At 38.0% G+C, this 21,158-nt stretch overlaps 1 protein-coding gene across 2 annotated transcripts in view; it reads left to right on the top strand.

Moving 5' to 3' along the window:
- The first annotated feature begins 75 nt into the window (after window positions 1–75).
- The window catches only part of XRCC4 (X-ray repair cross complementing 4), a 168,809-nt gene continuing 147,726 nt past the window's right edge, over window positions 76–21,158 (top strand). For both annotated transcript variants that reach the window (XM_065740521.1, XM_065740522.1), the window contains exons 1-2: window positions 76–130; window positions 15,785–15,934. In XM_065740521.1, the coding sequence (XP_065596593.1) occupies window positions 15,796–15,934 (139 nt within the window). In that variant the 5' untranslated portion in view covers window positions 76–130; window positions 15,785–15,795. The remainder of the gene's footprint in view (window positions 131–15,784; window positions 15,935–21,158) is intronic.

Below are 21,158 nucleotides of genomic sequence, written 5' to 3' on the forward strand. Positions count from 1 at the left end.
CGAAGGATGCCCTACGTGGGTGGGGAGGAAGGGCAGCCCGAGCCGCTGATTGGCTGCCGCTTGGCGGCTGGGCGGCCATGTCATGCGGGCGGAAGCGGCGCGTGGCGGTGGCGCGGGTGGACGGGAGGAGGTGAGTGTGGGTGCTCCTCCCCCCGCAGCCGAGGGTGGCCGGTGGGGGGGGATCCGTTTCGTTTCGGAGGTGGTACTGTGGGCAAGGGGCGGCCGTTGCTGCTTCTCGTACCTGCCGAGCTGGCGTTCCCCTGTTCTGAGTGTTGGGGTACGCGGTTTGCGTCTCAGGTGTTCTGCTTGGGTGGTAGCCAGGCGCGCTGCGCTCTGTGAGCAGCACGAGGTGGACAGTGCCTCTCTGCATTTGCTCTTTTCCCGTCTTGTTTCAGAGCCCTGCTGACAGTGGTTGGATAAAGACAACTTGTTCCCTTGTGTCTGTACCATGTTTTCTATAACTAAAGGCCCCTATTGATTAAAAGAGCCTAATACTTCATATTGCTATTCTCGTCTTATTGTCTGTGAGGGAAGCCTGTTAAAACAGGCAACTGTTTAAGAAGCCTGTTAAAACACAACCAACTTCTGATTGTGAACAATCTGTGAGTCTGGGATTCTGAATGTGAACAACCTTGTGATCTATTCTAGGGAACCAGCTTTAGCAGTGGGGTTGGACTTGGTGATCTCCCGAGGTCCCTCCCAATCCCTGTGATTCTATGAAGCTGCTGTCCCAAGATACTGGGTTCATTTGTACAGAGCATGGTTTTGTAATGGAGTCAAGGTGTTACTCCGTTAAAATACTTAAAGCTATCTGAAAGAAATAGTTGCAGTGGAAAAACTAGTTGATTTGCAGTAGCAGCTTAAACAGCTACTATTTTGTGTTATATAATTGTAGAATCTTTTTGAGTTGGAAGGGGCCTTTAAAGTTCACCTAATCCTGCTCCCCTGTGCTGAACAGTGATATTTCCAGATAGATCAAGGTGCTCAGAGCCCTGTTGAGCCTGGGATGGGGTTTATACTACCATCCTGAGCAACCTGTTAAAATGCAGGAAGTTCTAAAAGCAGCCTTACTATCTAGCATAACCTGATATTAGCGTGTTTGATTTTTCACAACTAAAGTAAAATGAGTGAAAGTTATAAGCAACAAATGGTTAAACCTCTAACAACTACCAAGACCATAAATTCTAGGAACAATAATACTTTTGAACTTCTGTGCTTCTGTGTTGGAAGAAGAAAACAGATTTGGTTTTCCTGTTTGGTTGTACTTCTGGTTCCTCAATGTAAATTAGTTACTGAAATGGAAACAATGCTTCTGCCTCTATAGAGGACACTGCAATGCTTAGTCACTATTTATGGTACAGTCAGGCCTGCTTCCACTTGGTGATTTAGCTTTCTGTGGCTCTGTAGTTCTGTTCATGGGTGTGTTCTTTCTGGTAGAATTTTTTAAATATAGTGTTACCTACTTTGATAGCTTATAATAAACTTACATGTGAGCTCCATTGCAGATCCTTTTTAAAACATTTTTTGTTTACCCTAACAATTTTGTTTTTGAGTGAAGATTCCATCACTTCTATTTTGAGTAGAATTTTCATTGATTCTGTGCTTTAGTAGAATGCTTTCAGCAGTATATCTTGCTCTTGTAGGGAGAAATGCTATTTGATATTCATCTCCTCGTGGGAACGTTGTTGTTATCATTTGAAAGATAGTGTCCCAAGCATGTCAGTGTTCCTTGGGATAATGCTATGCTACATAGAGGGGTATTGATTGAAATAGATACAATTTCAAATTGATTGATTCCAGTTTTCCTTGTATTTTTTTTCTCCTAATCAATAAAACCAACTACAAGTGGCTGAGATAGTGAGGTTGATACAGTCTATGAAAATTGACTAGTTATGCAGATATTTTGGTACTACTTAAAGATCAAAATTTCTCATTTATGTTTCTTGTTGCCTGTGAGTCCAAGGTGTTGGATTGTAGCTCGGGTGTCCTAAGTAAAGCAGCATGTGCCCTTGAGAAGCAGGAGGAATTGTGAGGAATTTAGGGTAAAGTTTTAGAGGTACAGGTATTTTTCTTTAAGGTTAATGCAATGCAGCTGTGATTTCCTCACTATTTTATTTGGTAGAAAAAAGTGCTTGCTCTTATTGCAGGGAAAATGAAAAATAATGCACATACACATTTTAGTTTTGTTCTGCACTAGTTTTACTGAAAAAGTTACTGTAGAATGCTATTTCTAAACCAAATGGTTCAGAAAGTGAACATTTTTGCAACAAAAAGTGTTTTCTTCAGTTCTACCTTGGTCCATCTTCTAATTTGAGCTGTGTCTCCTTCCAAAATTCAGAAATAGTGTCATTCAGCTCCTGTAAATTGTTCGGAGTGTCTTTGTGGATGCTGATCTTTGCTACTCCCTCTGTTGCTATAAATAAGGTTTGAAAAAAAAACAAAAAAATAAAACAAAGCAAAAAAAAAAAAAAAAAAAGAAAGACAGATGGTGGAAGGCCTCTCTGAATGAGAAGATTACTAGTGTAGAAACTTGGTGTTAGGTGAAGGACTGATCTTCTCTGAAACCGAGATGTAAAACACAACCTGAAGGATGTATAATACCATGCTGACACAAGCAAAGGTAAAATTAAGGAGAGAACAACTAAACAAATTACTGCTGTTAGCCCAGTCAAAACTGATACACTTAAATGGCAAATCTCACCGGATATGTTCCAAGTTGAAAAAGTGTTTTTATTATATGCGTGTCGGGAGTCTCTGGTGTTACTGTTTTGAGACGTACAGGTAATCACACGAAAGGTTATTTCATTAAGTACCACAAAATTTACTGAATTTGAAAAATTATGGGAGTAGCAAAAACAATTCTATGTCTTCCTTGCAGACTTCTAGGTGAGTTTAGATGCTGTCCTCTAACAGACTGATAGAGCAGAGACTGTAAAATAAATGAAAAAGGATGCTGAGCCTATGTGATTTTTAAGAGTGTAGAGACTGAGAACTTTTGTGTTCTTGATCTAGATATCAGCCAAATTACTTACTATCTTGGGATGGAAAAGTTAATGCAATTAGAGGAAGAGTGAGGCTGTATATCCTATCACAGGCTGCTTTTGTTTTTACAGATGAGTCAAATGATTATGAAAGAGATTGTTTGTTTACAGGTCTACAAAAGGATCTTAGAGGCCACCCTTCTCAGCACAGTAGCTGGAAAGGAAAGAGGGACCATGGGGCTTTCCAAATGCAGTCAGCTGTGTCAAGCTTATGGTAGAAACCTCACATAAACCTCAGGAGAGATTTGTGTTGGCTGAGTAAGTGACAGAAGCTTAGATAGTGGTTGGAGGCAGCAAACTGTATTGTGTAGGCTTATATAAAATTTCACCAGCTGTGAAGCCTGGTGTTAAGGGTGCAGCAGACAGTGGCCATAGGCACTATGTAAACTGGACAGATGTTAATGTCAGTGAATGGTAGGCTTCAGTATCATAGAGGGTAATTATTTTTGAAAATCAGAGACAAGGAGCTAGCGTTTTTTTGTGTGCGGTAGATATCTAATTGCTTGCCTTAGCAAGCACTATTAGAGAATTTGCTTGTTCATTTATTTATTTATTTTTCTTGATCAGGGAAGTCCATGGATGAAAACGGTTCTTAACAATTTATATTACATGGATCTTGTTTAGAGAATAAATTTGTTTTATTAACTATGTTAAAAATTAGTTTTATTGACTATGCTATAAATAAGTATTTATTTCTTTTCTTGAGAAACCTTTTACTCTAAATTTGTATTTATTTGTACTGTAAATTTGGTACTTAGTGCAAAATAAGCAACTTGGAGAGAAAAAGGAGTGGAGGTACTGTATCTAATGCTGTTCTGAAACTGTTGCAACTGTCTAGATTTAACTGTGCCTCACAAAGGGCTGAGTTTTTCTATGCTTGAGTAGGTAAGTTAGAGATTCCTTGTACTTGTTCGCTTTCATTTAGGGCAGCCACATCCAACCCACAGCCCTGCTGGCACTGTGGTTGACCCCAGCTCTGTGCTGCAAAGGCAGTGGCTCTTACCTGCAGTGTCCTTATTGCTCACAATGACCAAACCTCAGTGTGCCATTGATACTGCGTTGGCTGAAACCCTAGCATGGGTTACAACACCTCCCCCGCCTCCCCCCCCCCAAAAAAAAAAAAAAAACCAACCAAAAAAACAAAACAACCCACAGCCTTAATTTCTACTTATGACACCATTTTTATGCTCATACTTGGTTGACCTGCATGTTTTCAAAAGGAGTGTACAGAGTTGCAGTCAGATATTTGACTCAGAAATCTGATCTTGTCTCTTTTCTGCACTTCTTTAAGCCCTCTATTCTCAAAGAGAAATATTCTTCCCTTCTCCACCACGCCTTACTCATCTTATACCTTTTGGTCATGTATAGAGAACTAAGGGATGAAGCATGGGAATAACAACTGCTATTGAACCAGCCTGATGCATTTGTTATGCTAAAACAAGGTCAGATATCCCACAGGATTTATTTAAATGATTCAAATTGAAGAAGGAGTTTGCATAGTTTCACAGAGTCACAGAACTGTAGGGGTTGGAAGGGACCTCTAGAGATCATCGAGTCCAATCCCCTGCCAAAGCAGCTCCCTAGACCAGGTTGCTCAGGTAGGTGTCCAGCTTCAGTTTTATCTGATGGTTTTGTTGTTCTTTTTTAAATGTTTTAAAAAAACATTTAACATGAAGATTTTGTTTCTTATATATTAATGATAATATATATTTTATGAGGGCTACTCTGAAAAGAATGCCTCCCTATTCCATGATGTTGGCCCATGATATCAGAGGCAGATGTTGGTCCTATGGTAGTAGAGGTTGAACCTTCCCAGTAACATCCCATTATGTTTAGTTGACAAGTAGGAGGCAGTACTTTCAAAGTAGCTTTATATTATATGCAGACCAGCACGCTTCCTTTTCTCTCAGAGTGGCCCAGGCAAGCCAAAAGGTCAGACACCCGTGACTTAGGGTGCTGATGTGTCACAAGATCACAGAACTGTAGGGTTGGAAGGGACCTCTAGAGATCGAGTCCAACCTCCTGCCAAAGCAGCTCCCTATGCCAGGTTGCACAGGTAGATGTCCCACTGGTTTTGGCTAACTTCTGTAATTAGGAAACAGGAAGCCCAGCATGAAGGTGAAATGTGACCCAAGATGCAGGGAAGCATATTTATTAAGTTTTTTTTTAATATATTTTCCACTTTTGTTTAATTTGTTTTCCCCTCTGATAATTTTTATCATAATTACATAAGAATTGATGTAATTTATGTGGGAATGCAGTTTCTTACTGTTTTAAAACAGCACTTAGACTTGCATACTGATGCTCTCTGTATTTTTCTTGTATTAATTTCCACTCTTAAGATTTCAAAACTGTGTTTAATTGATGAAGTATCAAAGTACTTCTGTGCTAAATTTTCTTAATGAGTACCTAATTGCCCTCTGAGTTCAAGTCTAAGAAGCATATTTTTAGTGGTATGCCCCTGATGTCTCTTTGTAATAGCCTGCAAGATTCTCTTCACTGCAGTGCAATCTGCCATTCCTTAGTAGCTGTGAGGGAAAACTAACATTGAAGAGCATGCAGGGCATGGCATGTTGATTCCCTGCTTGGCACTGATGTCAGTGGTTTGCAGGCCAGTTTGGCCTGGTTCTGTCACTAAAGGGGTGGGGGTACCCACACCTAGGAAGAAGGGAAAGGGAGAAAAGGGATAAAGGTAGGCAGATGTGCCTAAACAAAAGAGAAACAATGAGCTAAGGGAGAAAAATAATTTACTAAATATAATAGTGGAATGCAAGATAACACCATGTAATACAATATAATTGAAATTGAAGTCAGTAAATCAAATAAAATGAGAGGGAGAGTCCGAACCCAAAGGCCTTACTCTAACGCTGAAGGTGAGACTGCTAGGGAGCATACATGCAGAGATGAGCAGTAAAATAAGGGGGACTGACTCATGGCCTGCGAGCAGTTTTATCTTTTCCTATGAACATAACAGTTAAAGTCTTCTGGGTGGTGTAGTTCTCTTCTGGGAACAAGGTATCCAGAAGTAGCAACAATCCACACAACTAGAGCATTAAGTCTTTAAGTTCAAGAGCACTGCATGATGTTATGATACAGAATACTGATAACAAAACTCATAAAACCATGACACTAATAAAAAGCTTTATATTTTTATTCAGATGACCTAAGAGAAGTATTCTTTTGAAGCTCTTTATGTCCTTGTTCCTTTCTAAATTCTATTTGTAGATACTGTGGACAGAACACAAACTAGTAGAAGGAAGGTTTTTTTGTTTTTGTTTTGTTTTTCAAATGGGAAGTCAGTAGCCACCAAATCTGTTGTCAGTTTTAGTGGAAGCTTCTCTCTCAGATTTGTGGCTGTAGGACCTGTGCATAGGACAGCTTCAGTGACAAAATACTGGCATTTCCCCCTCCTTTTGATTTGTCCAATGTGCATTATCACAAAGCCTAAGCTAACATTGTGATGAGTTTTTTGTTTGTTTTTACCAGTTTTTGAAGGTGTTATATTGTAGAGCACAGTGTCACATTATGGTGTTGAGTCTCATGACTTGACATTCAAGGCAGATTACAGAAACAAAGTTGTAGCCATCTGTGGAAGAAGTTGAAGTCGCTGTTCAGATTGATGTCTCCTTGCCTAAGCTTTACATCTGATTGCTCAACCTATTCTGACCCAAAAGACACTTGTTTTCAACGCAAATTGATTACTATGGCTGAATAAAGAGCTGCAAAATTGAAGTTTTTGAGTGCACTGAAAGTTCACTGAAAATGTCATGTGAATTATTTTTATGCAGGAGCTGTACAAGCAAAATGAATTATAATGTTTAAATTAATAAATAGAAGTTGAGTGAGCTTTCTTTTTTCATGGAGATCAATGTTTCTTATTCTAGCTGATAAATAGAAAATGGGAAGAAAAACATAATAAAACTTCTGGTAGGTGAATACAGAGTAATGGAAGAATTTTCTTCAAAGAATGCCTCAGGAAAGTGTTTAGCAAGATAAAGCAATTTAGAGTCCAGAACTATTTTTTAGTACTAATTTGACAGGGACAAGAAATTAAAATAATCCATCTTCTTGAGATATCCTGAGTATAGAACTGGGAGGAAAGTAGTCTGTGTAAGCCTTCTTGTTTATACCTGCTTATTATAGCCCACTCATGTGGTTACATGTGGTACAACTTGTATTTCAGGTTACTGGCTTAACTTTTTAAAACTTCAGAAACTCAAATTCAGAAATGTAGATGTCATTACCAGGCTGGTGCTACGTAGTGAAATCCATTGCTCAGTGATACTAAGTCAAGCATTTACAGAAACATTTCAGACTGAGTGAGATTATAATAGGAAGTGTACACAGGGACTGAAAAATAGAGAACAAGGGAAGTCTGTAGGACATATTTGTTCTCTGTGTTGAATATCTTGATAATTCTTAGTCCCAGAGAAGGCAGTGTTTTTTAAAACAGATGATATCTCAACCAGTCTACCAATATACCAGTCTATCCATACATATATCAAAAAGGCACGTGTGTCTGAGTACTCCTGGATAGGCAAATGTCTGTTCAAGCATGCTTTTTGTTCTTGTTTTCCTTCAGCTTCACTTTTCTCAAATGGATAATGCTGTGTTACTGAAGTCCTCAAGGATGGTTATGGAAATTTGGCTAAGGTGCCAAGAATTCATGTCTTTTTGTTCTTTTTGATTCTTTACAGTATTGTCACCAGGCTGAAAAGTTGTGCATAACATAATTATTCAGACTTTTTTCTATTTGAAAAATGTGCGACTTTAATGCTGGCTTTTCAGATAGATTGTTAAGGAATTATGATGTATCTTAGGCGTTTCTTTCCTTGTTTGATATATGATTATGAGTTGTTTTTTTTGTTTGTTTTGTTTTTTTCCTTGAATAGCTTAAGGCTGTAGTTTTCAAGGGAAGGCAAAATAGGTATGGCTTCATGCCACCCTTGACTGTAGTAGAACCTTTGAAAGCCAGGAAGACATTCTGCCAAATAGAAGTTATTAAATATTTGTTGAAGTTGCATCTCCCAGGGGCATCAAAGGTAGAGAACCTGGTCTGAGTTTCTCAGACATGCCTGCTGGCTCTCCATCCCAGATTTGCCCACTTGAATTTGGTCTGGTCTTAATCTTTGATGTTTGCTCAGTTCTTTATGTGCTGTTTAGTAATTTAGTACTGAAACACTTAGCACTCAGTGGAAAAAGATTTCAATTGTGAGATTGCATTTTATTTTCTTACAGCTTGGTAACATCCACTCAGTGTATCCTGATTTATCTAAAGAAACCTCAGACTTTTTTCATGGATTTGGGAAGGTTGAAATTTGATGGTGAACACATTGAACTGTTAGGGTTGGGAAGAACTCCTGGGGAGATGTGAATAATAAAGGTTTGTCCTTTTTCAAAATCTGTCAAGTTATTCTGTTATTTGCTATTATTCATGACAGAAATTATACTAGTGTATATTTATTTAAATGTATGACAGCCCTTTTTTATTTCTATTTATTTATTTATTTATTTTTTTAACCTTGTGGTTCAAACTCTCTCCTTTATAGATGCTCACAAGTGACGTTGGCAAACCTGGAAGCCTGGAATTGGTGGTGGGTTATGCTCCATACTTCAAGGGGATGAAAGACACCAGGGTGGGCTTTGTCTCCAGGCTACAGTTAAGATCAAAGTTTATTAGTAAGATTCCTACAATAAACGTTGTTGACTGTCTACTTCCTTCTGTTTCTCCTCATTTTTCAGCTGGTGACTGTAGTAAAAAGTCTGACAAGTGTTGTTCCTTATCATAGATTCCAGATCTTTTGTGGCAAATCCTGTGTATCCTCTTGGCCTATGGAGTGTGACAAATTAAAGAACTGCTTATTTTTTTTTAACAATTACACAAGAAATATGTGCATGTTTCCTATACCTCTGTGGCTGCCTCAGAACACTGGGAAAGAAGTGCAAATGCTAGCCATGTGAGCTTTGCTTCTGCAGCTGTGTCCTTGAGGACGAACTACTGATTGCAGATTTCTTGAAGTTGCTCTTAATCAAGCTTTATCATGCAGCACTGAATTTTTAAGATGAGTCTTTAACCTGTCTGCATGAAGTTAGAAAGTCATTCAGTTACTTCTTTATATCCAGTGCCAATTTTTTATTCTTTGTCTTCAAGAGAAAAGACAGAATTGTGAATCTTGTCTAGCAAGGTTAACCAAAGGAACAACTAGATACTTTTTAGGTTATATGCCCTATAAAAATTTGTTAGCTCTTGATTCATTAGAAAAAGAGCTCTTCAAAATTTTTTATCTTCTTTGGTCTTCAAATATATGCTTGATATTCAGCTGAAGATTTATTATTTAACGTTTCTTCATTGTCAAACAAATGTGAGGCTCACTGCAAGAAGTGATAGGAAGAATGCTGTGTTCTTTTCTCCATATTACTTGACACAGACACTTTCTGAAAAGAAAAAAGAGGAAGTCCTTATCTGATCTAATATCCACCTAATATTGACTGAGTCATATTTGAAGTTTTTGTCAGATAATTTAGTGTTTTTCCTCTTGAAGTATTGGAGATGATAGAATTTTAAATTAACATGAGAGTAAGTGCACTTGAATGTGATGTATCTCAGAAATATTCATAAATATAAGCATTCTCTTATTGTCTTCTTCTTGGAAATGTGCTAATAGCTGGTTTTAATCTTTAAAAGACGTTGAGATTTTTTGACAGCCTTAAATCTTAATCTGTTTATAAGTACATCTGTCTCATGAGTAGTGCCTATTCTCTTACTTGGTTAACTATGAACTTTCTTCTGATTTCTTTTTTCTCAATTCAGATTTTTTTGTGGTCAAGCTAGTGTCTGAAGGGATCAAATTATAGACTTTACTGACAGCTTGGTGTTTGTACTAGTTTTCTTTTCTGAAGACTCTATAGATAGTATCCTATTTTTCTCAACAAGAAAGCACTTAAGCTAATTGCTTCATTTGCAAGATATAGTAGCTCTGTCTGATCTGTAAGTAGACTTCCATGCATAACTGCTAAAGTTTGAAACACCTGCAGCTAAAGCAATTTGGAGAAAAGCCATTAGCCTTCATGGACAAAAAATAGTGCTGAAGTTCAAAACATTATCAATGATGCTGTGTTGGAGCTGCCTAAAAGATTTGGCTTTTAGTCTATGCCCAGTGCTATCCAAAACAACATATAAAATTCTTTGTAAACCAATTTTAAAAGTGTCTTGTTTATTCAGAAGCAACTGTGTACGCTATTTGTTCAGGGAGTAGGCTCCAGTCAATTGCAAACCAGCCAACAGCTGATTTCTCCTTAGAAAGAAACATTGCCTAATATAGATCATTAGAAGCCAAAAACTAAATGGACAAAGTCCTAAAGATAAACAACTCAATCCTCAACTGTTCGACAGCCTCAATAAAGTTACTGATTTACTAATTTAGGGTGCAGCACCACTGTTCCCACCTGCAAGTTTGTCTCAGATCCTCGGCTCTGACTTGGTGAGGTGTTGATATGTAGTGTATGACCTGCTGTGCCCTTAAGGAGAAAAATACTGGCTTTCTTATGGCCCTAATCAATCAGTTTCTCTGAAGCTTTTCTTTATAGCAATCAAGGGAGGAAAGTATTGATTGCTCTCATTTTATCAAGACAGTGAATAGAGGGCACATAAGTTACTAAACCTTTAAAAGTCCTCCAAGGTACTTCTCCATTCTAATTGGCTGCTAGATGCTTTTTAGACTTGTACAATGAAGGGATGAGTTCAGTAATTTAAACTGATGGATAGCTAGAAAAATAGTCCATTTTTTTCAATGATTTTTTTATAAGGTGCAGTAGCAACTGGCTTCCTGCTGAACAGGAATAGTGCCAAAGTTCAGGTGACTGCTTCTTAACTATTTCGGTTACTAATATGATTCCAGCCTATGTTGTACCTTTCATTGAAAAGTTATCAAAGTGGAATTAGTCTTTAGAGTTTCACTGTCCCCTCATCCTTCCTTATATTTCTGACTGTCTTTCATACAGGAAAATATTACTTACTGGAGGCATGAAATCCGGAAAACAGTAGCATTCTATAAAGAAAAATCTATAGTAGTATTTCTAGGGGGTTTGCTTTTGAGTGTATAAAGGTAAGTTCTTAGCCAAGCACGTGTGGGACTGTTGCCCCGAATTTGCATGTGTGGTGGTTGTAACTATGAACTACCGTATTGAATAACTGGTCTTGGGAAGTATATCTAGATAACAGCTTGAAAATATTTTTGAATTATTTCTATGGTCTACATTTTTAGGGTTTGGGTGATAATAATGTCAATAGCAATGCGTAACATCTGTGTCAGCTTTGATCCTAGGGTTCTTTGTATGCCCATCTCCTGTGGAAATGACAAAACAAGTGTAGATTTAGAGGTTCTGCATTCCTTGAGCAATTGGCAGCTCAACTCATTCATAAGGTAGTTTTTTTATTTTTATTATTATTATTATTTTAAATAATATTAATTTGTGGATAGGAAGCAGGATAATTTGCTATGGCAGGTCTGCTCTTCATGTACCCCTCAGCCTTTGACAACATGCAGTGTTCCTCTGCCTAAGGATGCCCTGAGGCAGGAGCTCTGGCAGCAGCTTTGATCCCCTTTACAAAGAAGTGCTTGATCTATGAAGAGTGACCAATTCTTGGCATAGTGAAGGCATGGTTCTGAGAGAATAGAAGGGAAAAAACAGGTGAATTGAAACGTGTCAGTTATAAAGGAGGTGCTTAAATTTACTTAAATTCTTTAAAAGAGATATATCACGCCATTTCAAAGCGTTTAACAAAGTGATGCATGAATCCTGTAAGCATGTAGCTAACTTCAGAGATTAAAATACTACTGCTCACTTCTTCCTGCTGAAATAGATATTTCAGTAATACACCTCTGCAAACTCATTACTAACTTTTGCCTTTAGAATGGAAGAGATTCATCCTCTTACTTTACAGTGAATGAATAAGGAAAAAACTTTGATTTCCTGGTTTTTACTTACTTATTTAATATTTCTTTTTTTCTTTCCTTTACTTTTTTTTTTTCCTCTCTGGTGGAAATTCTTTGTTGGTGGAGGACAAGATAAAGCCTTTGGTATTTTTTTTAATTTTATTTTTTGATGTTGTTTATCAGTTTATTCAACTGTACGAAACACTGTGTAGGAGTTGCGTTGGGATACTTGGGAAATATTTTTGTTAAAGTGAGGTACAATAATTTTGTCTCCAGTGATGATTCTGTACGCAGTATTGGGAAGGCTTGATTCTTTTAGAAAGAATTATGTAGTAAACAAGATATATACAACTAAGAGATTCTTAGGCTTTTGCTAATGGGTTTGGACAGTCAAGAGATCACAAGCAAAACGAAGGACACACTAGAGATCACGTGCAAGGCAGCTTCTAAACATTAACATTGGGTATATGGAAAATGATTTTTTTTTCTTTTAAGGTGTAGAGAGGCACTGTCAGAGATTGCTGAGAGAGGTGGTGGATGCCTCTGCCCCTGGAGACATTCAAGGCCAGGCTGGACTGGTCTCTGAGCACCTGATGTAGTAGTAGATATCCCTGTTCATTGCAGATGAGTTGAACTATTTGGCATTTAAAGGTCCCTTCCAACTCAATTTTATAACTTTTTAACATAGGTAATACTCATTTCAGAAGATCAGTGGGCACAATGGGGGAGATAAAAGCTGAGAGGAAAAGGTACTATTTTTGTTTTATCATGCAGAATTGGAGGGGTTGGAAGGGACCTCAAGAGGTCATAGAGTCCAGCCTCCCAAGCTGGTTTGTTCCCAAGCTTTTTGTTCCAAGATGCGCAGCAGAATGAGGAAAAACTTGTCAACTCTGTCTTTTATTTTGTTGTGAAATGCAGAATATTCTTCTGTGCCAGATCTCTTCAGCATGTATATTTTCATTTAAGTACTATTTTAACACAGGTAGACAAATCATGTGAAAGCTTTTTCAATTTTGCTAATGTGCTCATCGCTTACTCTGGAAACAGATCCCCTAAGAATGATGTCCAAAAATATCTTCATTTTTAGCTGTTGCATATTGTTTACATGAAGTACTAGTGTGTGAAGATGGATGTATGGAAAGTGCAGTATTATGGCATCATGCAGTTTTCATCTCAGGCCTTGAAGACCTTGTTAGCGTATCTTGCAGAACAATAAAATTCTCCTGTGTGCAACTCTTTGCATTGCTTTTTATTAGTGAGGACTGACACTTCATCCTCTTTATCATCATATAAATAGAAGACCAATTCTTTATGTTCTGTTACAAACAGCCTATGTTGAAAAGAAAGCCTCTCATGCAGGTGGCTTTCAGTGAATGCAGCTCTGCTTTGTGATAAGAATCAAATGCAACCAACAAAAACTCCCTGTTAAGCTATATATGTGCCTTGTTGAGTTCTATGCCATCCTCAGGGTTTCATGCAACTGTTTTACAGCCTTTGATTTAAAAAGAATAATTAAAGTATTTTTACACGTCATTTGGAGAACAATTTTTATCAAAATATTTCATAAAATACTGAAATGTTCAAGGACAAGATAAAAGAGGAAGGTAGTCCAGGAGGCAAAGAAAAATATATGTCTGTATGCTTAAACATACTACACACATAATTTGTGCTTCCTCTCACGTGCTTTTTTTGACGCATAGCCATTGATACACTACTCATCTTTAAAATGACTTCAATTACCATTAATGGAATTGGCAAGGCCTTATTCCAGGCTTCTAAATATTTTTGTTATTGTTTACTACTGCATAGGCATACTGTATACTTCTAGAAATGACTGGTTAATTGGTGATAGGAATAAAATATTCTTCTGGGGGACTTAAACTAATTTTTCAATATGGTTTTTAAGTAACAATCTCTGGCACTCCTTCTGTGAATAGAAACTCAAGAGTATGGCATCTGTTATGGTATAGGCAGTGGTAGTTCATGTCTATAAATAATAGAGTTTATGCCTTGTTATATGTACACAATTTATCTCCTCTTCCTGCCATAGTTCTTGAATCCTAAACTCTTTCCAAAAACATTTTAAGCAGTGTGAACCTTAAGTTTTAAGCTAAAGTAAAGCAAGCTCTTTCCTAATTTGTGATGAAAATGTAATGCTGGAAGTACCTCGTGACTTCTTCTAGCTAAAGTTTAACCTGGCAGTCATAGCAGACACTTTATGTGATGTTCTTTTTATTCTTTAGAAATGCAATTTGTTAGTCTAAGTTGATCAGTACTGTGGTTTAATTGGCCATCAGAAGTAGTTAATTTACATTACTGACAGTGCACTTCTTGTTTAGCTTGTGCTTGAAGTCTTATATTCATGTATTTTGTTGCTTTTGTCCAGGCAGTGCATGGAATTCGAGGGAAAAGCATTTTTTTAAGTATAGTTGTACAGAGATCAGACAGTGTGGGCAATTGCAGTTAGAACTCCTGAACTCAGTTCTTAGTAAATCAGTGATATCTAGATTTATCTCTCGATGTGCATAAGCCAAGAGCTCACCACTGCTACTGCTTGAAGAACAGTTCCCTCAGGCCTGAACTGGTGTTAATCACAGAATCACCAACGTTAGAAAAGACCTCCAAGGTCATCCGGTCCGAATGTCCACCTATTAGGAATACTTCCTGCTAAACTGTGTCCTTCAGGACAAAATGTGTGTTTCTTTAACACCTCCAGGGATGGTGACTCCACCACATCCCTGGGCAGCCCATTTCTTGACCACTTTTTCAGAGACCAAATTTTTCAAATTTTCCATTTTCATATCCAACATGAATATCTCCTGGTGCAACTGGAGTCCATTCCTTCTAGTCCTATTGCATGGTTGCATGGTAGGAGGGGCTGACCCCCATCTCTCCACAGCCTCCCTTCAGATATTTCTTGAGAGTGATAGGTCCTCCCGAGCCTCCTCTTCTCCAGACTGAACAATCCCAGCTTCCTCAGTCAATCCTCATAAGACTTGTGCTCCGGGCCCCTCACCAGTTTTGTTGCCCTTCTCTGGACAGCTCCAGGTCCTTGATGTCCTTCTTGTAGTGAGGGGCCCAAAATTGAATACAGTTTTGAAGATGTGGCCTTGCCAGAGCAAAGTACAGAGGAACAGTGTCCTCTCTGCTCCTGGCAATAGTATCTCTAATACAAACTAGTATGTCATTGGCTTTCCTGGCCACCTGGACACACTGCTGGCTCATGCATCAACTTAGTTCCTCAGGTCTGTTTCTTCCTGGTTACCTAGTGCTACTCTTCAGATGGAAAATGAGGTAGAACTTCTGGTAGTTACCACCCACCCAAGCATTTTTGTCTTCAGTGTACATGAATGCAAAATTCCCTTTTCCCATTTACTACTTTCTTCCTTAAAAAAGACTCCAAACAATGGAACGCCACAAAACAAACTCTTCACGTGTTTGAGTACTAGGCAGCGTGAGGTATTATCAATGAAAATACTGTATACCAACACTAACTTCAGAGTTGACTGCTTCTTCATTACTGTGTGGAGCGAATGACAAAAGGATGTTATAAAGGTCATTAATACAGTGGCATTCATTATTTTCTTTAGCTACTTATAAATATATGGGATTGTTTTTAAGGTCTTTTGTCAGCTGCAGATTGGTAAGTTGCTCTGGTAGTTCTCTGAAAAACTCTTAGTGGATGAAAGCAAAGTATGCTTATAAATGTACCTTTCCACCCTCCCCATCCAATCTGAGTATATAACATTCCTAAGTATCTCAAAATATGTCAGTGATTGTAACAAGATTCTGTTGTGTCCGTAACAGGTGACTGGAAAATGGAGAAAACTTTGAACAGAATTCATCCAGTTTCTGATCCAGAAGCAGTGTATTTTTTACAAGTATCGTGGGAAAAAGATTTAAGCAGTGGCTTTGGTATAATACTTACTGATGGTGAACGTGCATGGACTGGGACAGGTAATAATGAAAACTGTTTTAAATTACACTGTTCTTTTTTTACTGTTGTTAAATACTTTCTAGTCTGTGATCCACAGCTTCAATGGAAAAGATTTTATAATCATCATCTTAGTGATGAAGGGGGTTGGATTTATTGTCTTCTGGGATATGTTCAGATATCTTTAAAATCTGGAAAATGTTTATGTCGAAACGTATTAGCAAATAGGTTACAAATATGATTTCTTGCTGCGATATTGCAGCACCATGTATGTATCTTCAGTGTTGTGATTAAGTAACAGGTAATATTTGCAAATTGTAGTTCATGAAGTATTTATTTGCAGCTGTATTCTTAATAGTTTTGTTAATATATTAATTGTTAAAATATTTTATACTCAGTGTTACTGAGTATAAGCTAGTATAAAAGCTAGTGTTACTTTAGCAGGCAGTATATAGAAAAGCATATGTATGCACGATTCTTGTTTCATTAACTAACTTTCTGCTTCTGGCAGAACTGCTGAATGGTAATTTCCTGAAGAAGAGAACCAGTGAAAGCAAGATGACTTCATGCTATTAAATGAGGGGGAAGAAAGGAACAGTTTAGCATGAGCTTGGGTACTCATACAAAGGAGAAAGCTTTTATTTCTTTTCCTGGAATCTATTCCATTTCAAAGGAATTCATACGAGATTCATAGTCCTTTTAGTAATTTAAATGGGAGTTGAAATTCTTGTGCACAAAGCTTTCTTGCTGCATCTGTCTGTCTTCATGCACTCACTGTTGCTTTTGATCACTTTTTCTAAGTTGTTACGTAATGCTTGAAACTGCCTAGATACCAGATGCAAAATCAGAGAGAACAGAAAGCAGTGGTCAGAGAATTCTTGCTGTGGGAAATCCCTTTTGGGTTTCTCATGCTGTGGATTATTTTGCTTGGCAAGACCTACCAGGAAATGGATGAGAGTTGCTGATGGAGTTGTCTTTTATGGTTCCTGTGTACTTAAAATGATGATGAAAAGTGTTGGAAGTCTTATTTAGAAAACAAAACATAGTGAAATCTTTGGGGGAGGAGAAGCACACTAATATAGATCATGATCTGTTATATTCACTTGGTATTAAGTTAAAGACCTGTATATAGAAGTAATTTTTAATTTGATATTTCTCTAATTTATTATTATTATTATTTTAGTTTTAAATGGTAAAATAATACACTGCAAATACATGCACAGGAATAGGGAAAAAATAAATAAATCCTGGTGCTTTTTTTACAGTGATGTCTAGATATTTTGTGCATGCTTGACCAGTGCTTTTGGTCCCATTCTTCACTGGTTTGCAGGCTCATTTATTTATTTGTACCTATCAGTAATTCCACTCTGTCACTTCCTACACGAAAATTTAAAGTCCTGCTTTCAGATTTAGAAAAGAAAATGCAGCAGACACTTATTAAAATCTGAAGTCTTACTAATGACATCTGGTTTATAGTTAAAAGCATTTTGTAAGATTTAAGATAATATTGTACAATTTTGTCTGTAGAGACTTGAGAGTTGTAACTGAGTATGAATGCGTCCGCCTTTGCTTATATTCAGCTTGGGCAGAATTAGTAGCATGTATAGTGGTTACTGTGAGTTTACAGCTTTGGCTGCTGCACTGTAACTTGTTCTGAAAAATCATGCTTTCTAGTCTTAATGTGTAAGGATTAATACACAACTGATTTTGACTTTACATTGGCTTGTTTGTAGGTCTTTCTGTGTTTGTAGTGCTGCATGGTATTTTCTCACTTGTTCATGTCACCTGTATGCCACCTGCAGATGTATCTGGTGGCTATGCAGCAGCATTGCTGCTAAACATTTATATAGTGTGACTTTTCACATAAAGTCCAGTTTGTAGGACAAGTACCAGCTGGCAATGTATGTGGCCTTCTATTTTTCTCATCCGTTAGGAAGGGGTTTCACATGTTAGAAAAAAAGATAGCTGAGGTGTCCTTGCAGTAGGTGGAAAAAAAATTCAGTTATTTCTGTCCCCTCTTCCTCCTGCCTTTCTTTCTTGTTCCCTTTCATGATAGTATTTAAGCCCTAACTTAGCAGAACGTGAGCTACAGCCCTCTTTGTTCTACTTGACTTTATATTATTGTATTGTGGAAACAAATTTGGAAAGTGTAAAGGTAAGATAAGTAAAACCATGTTCTTAAAACAATGATGATATGATTTCAACCTGTAGCTTATTAGGTGTCTCAGTACTTCAGTGCCCCAAAGCTCATCAGTATTAGACTGTGTACAAAACTTTCATGTGTGACTTTATATTACATCTGCTGTACCAGGTAGCAAAATGCAGTCTCTATTTCAGGAAGCATTCTTTCAGAGAGGGCATGTATATTGAGTTTACAGATCTGTAGGGTTTTTGCACTTTGTACCCCTCTGTCTCCTGTCTGGTTGTTTCCCAAAATCCTCACTGTAAATTTTATTTTACCCCATTTTGTCTAAAAAAAAGATAATGAAACTTAAAATGTAGGATAGAAACATCTTCTCCAGTCTAGAAATGCTGATAATGAATGATATATTTCTAGTCTTCTTGTGCATGCTCTCAGCACTCTTGTATAAAAGAATGCTTATTTAGGCCTTTATATTAAGCTAAGATGAATGTGATAGATTTTCAGTTTTCTCTTTTAAAGTGGGGAAGGAATATTCAACCAGTTAAAATATACAGGGAAGTTTATGACAAAATTCTGACTGACATGTCCGTGACTTTTCACATCTGAGTGTGACAAAGACTGACTTGCCTATATTTTTTGAGCCCCAATCATTTATTTACTTTTCTTAAAAACAGCACTGAGGCAGTTCAGTTCCTATGCAACCTTTTTTTGCTTTCTAGCTTCTACATATTTGAAAGTGCCTCGGGAAAAATGCCTGGTGCTAGGTGATATCTAATTTAATTCTGACATTAATGTATCATTTTAACTAAGTGTATCTCCAGGCTCAGATTTTCCACAGATAGGAGTAGTTTGTCCTTGTCTCAACTATTTATTTGCTTGTAGTTGTGATATTAGCATGCTGTCTTCTGCCACCTGCATCTCCTTTTTCACCTGGCTGTTGGCTTTTGTCTTACCGGGAAACAAACTGGTGCCTTAATGACTGACCTGCCTTATCAGATTTTAGAGTCATAGAGTAATTAGTTCCTTTTTGGGTGCACAATGTGTTTGTGAATAGATAACCTTCCTAACTAATAATCCTGTACCATATTGTGATCTTTTGTTAAAAACAAAAGTAAACCCGACAATACAAACCTCCTATTCCTCCCTTTACCTCTTCAACAGCAATTAAAAAAACAACCAAAACCCTTCACAAAAGAAGTTAAATCTAAGATTAGGAAGCTACCCAATTTCCATGTTCTAAGATATGTATGTGGAGCAAAAGCTACTACCCATGGATGTGGAAGAACTGGATGGATATGTAGAAATTGAGAATGGTCTCTGCTTGCAGTGATTATTGGGTTTTGAAGCTCAGGATCCTGAGAACAGAGTGAAAAAAGGATTCATGACCATAGATTACAGAAAAGCAAACTTGAATCTGCTCCAGTATCCCTTTAAAAAAATTCCATTTAATACAGGTATGGAGAAGAGAAAGATATTTAGTGCTTTGAGGTTCACCCCTTCCAAGCTCAAAAATGATTTATTTCAGTGGAAAATGAAATGAAGCAAAGGTGTCAGGAGCCCTGAATTTTTGAGAAAGGAACTCCTTACTAAACCTGATGTAAAAAGCAATATTTACTGAATGGGGATGCAGGGGCAGGTGACCATGGGCAGCTACAAAGATAGTGTCTAAGCAGTCAGGCTAGGGTTTAGCAAAGTCAGGACCCACCTGGTGTAGTGTGTGACAAGGGATATGAAAGGCAACTAGAGCTTCTTCTGGTTTATCTGCAGCAAAAGAAAAATGAGTGAAAACCTGCTTTGGAATGGGACAGGGAAACTGGTGACAAAAAGCTTGGAAAAGATGGATGATACTCTCCATTAGAGGAAGATTGGATTAGAGGATATCTTAAACTGGACTTATGCAAATCTTTGGGACCTGAAGGACAGAGACCCTATGTGCTGTGGGATCTAGCCCATGTCATTGTAAGGCCAGTCTTGATATCATCACTAGATGGTGGTGATGAAAGGAGACTTGTTAAGTCTAAGAAAACATCTCCTCTGCCTCCCGGAGTTGTGATGGGGTGGATCTGGATAACCAGAAGTAAGTTACAGCAATAATCTGGGTATCCATTTCTAAAAATACTAAGTAAGGGAAGATAAGTAGTCAGCATGGACTTGCAGGTGGGAAATCATTTGTGATCCACTTGAGAGCTTTCTTTGGTGTAATGATTAGCTTGCTGAATGAGTTGAGGGATGTGAATGTTTGTTCGCATTGAGTTTAGTTGGCAAGGCATTCAGAGCTGTACCCTGTGACATCCCCATGGTGAAATGCTAACTAAATAAGTGAACTGGTGAATGTAGAAATGGATTGAGCTCAGCCAGATCAAACGGTTATTGAAGGGTTGTGATCAGTGGCATGGAGTCTACCTAGAGGCCTTGTATCCTAAGAGTTGATAAAGAATCCTATAGGTTCATAGGTTCATTAGGTTGGAAAGGACCTACAAGATCATCTAGCCAACCATCCTCCTATCACCATCCCTACCCACTGAACTACTAAATCAAATCCCTTAGCACCTCATCTAAACGCTTCTTGAACGGCGCTAGGGATGGTGCCTCAACCACCTCCCTAGGCAGGCCATTCCAGTGCCTGACCACTCTTTCAGAAAAGAAATGCTTCCTCAGGTCTAATCTAAATCTTCCCCGGCGCAACTTGTGGCCATTCCCTCTCGTCCTGTCGTTATTTATCAGGGAGAAGAGGCCCACCCCCTCCTCACCACAACCCCCCTTCAGGAAGTGCAATAAGGTCTCCTCTGAGCCTCCTCTTCTCCAGACTAAACAATCCCAGCTCCCTCAGCCGCTCCTCATAAGACTTGTGCTCCAGACCCCTCACCAGTTTTGTTGCCCTTCACTGAACACGATGCTGTTAACATCTTTATTTAACACTTAGAAATGTGGAGAATGGTGCTGTGTACAGTTCTGGACTCCCCAGCAGCAAACATAAGGTTCATGAACATACTGAATTCAAGCAGAAATTGCAGAAGGACTAGAGCTTGTGTGATACTTGGAGAAGATGGAAGAGCAGGGACTGTGCAGCCTCGAGAACAAAAAGCTTAGGGAGATCAGATTAA

Source organism: Cyrtonyx montezumae, unplaced genomic scaffold (assembly GCF_038088225.1).
Source record: "Cyrtonyx montezumae isolate F1298 unplaced genomic scaffold, pur_monq_1.0 scaffold_27, whole genome shotgun sequence".
NCBI classification, from domain to species: Eukaryota; Metazoa; Chordata; class Aves; order Galliformes; family Odontophoridae; genus Cyrtonyx; species Cyrtonyx montezumae.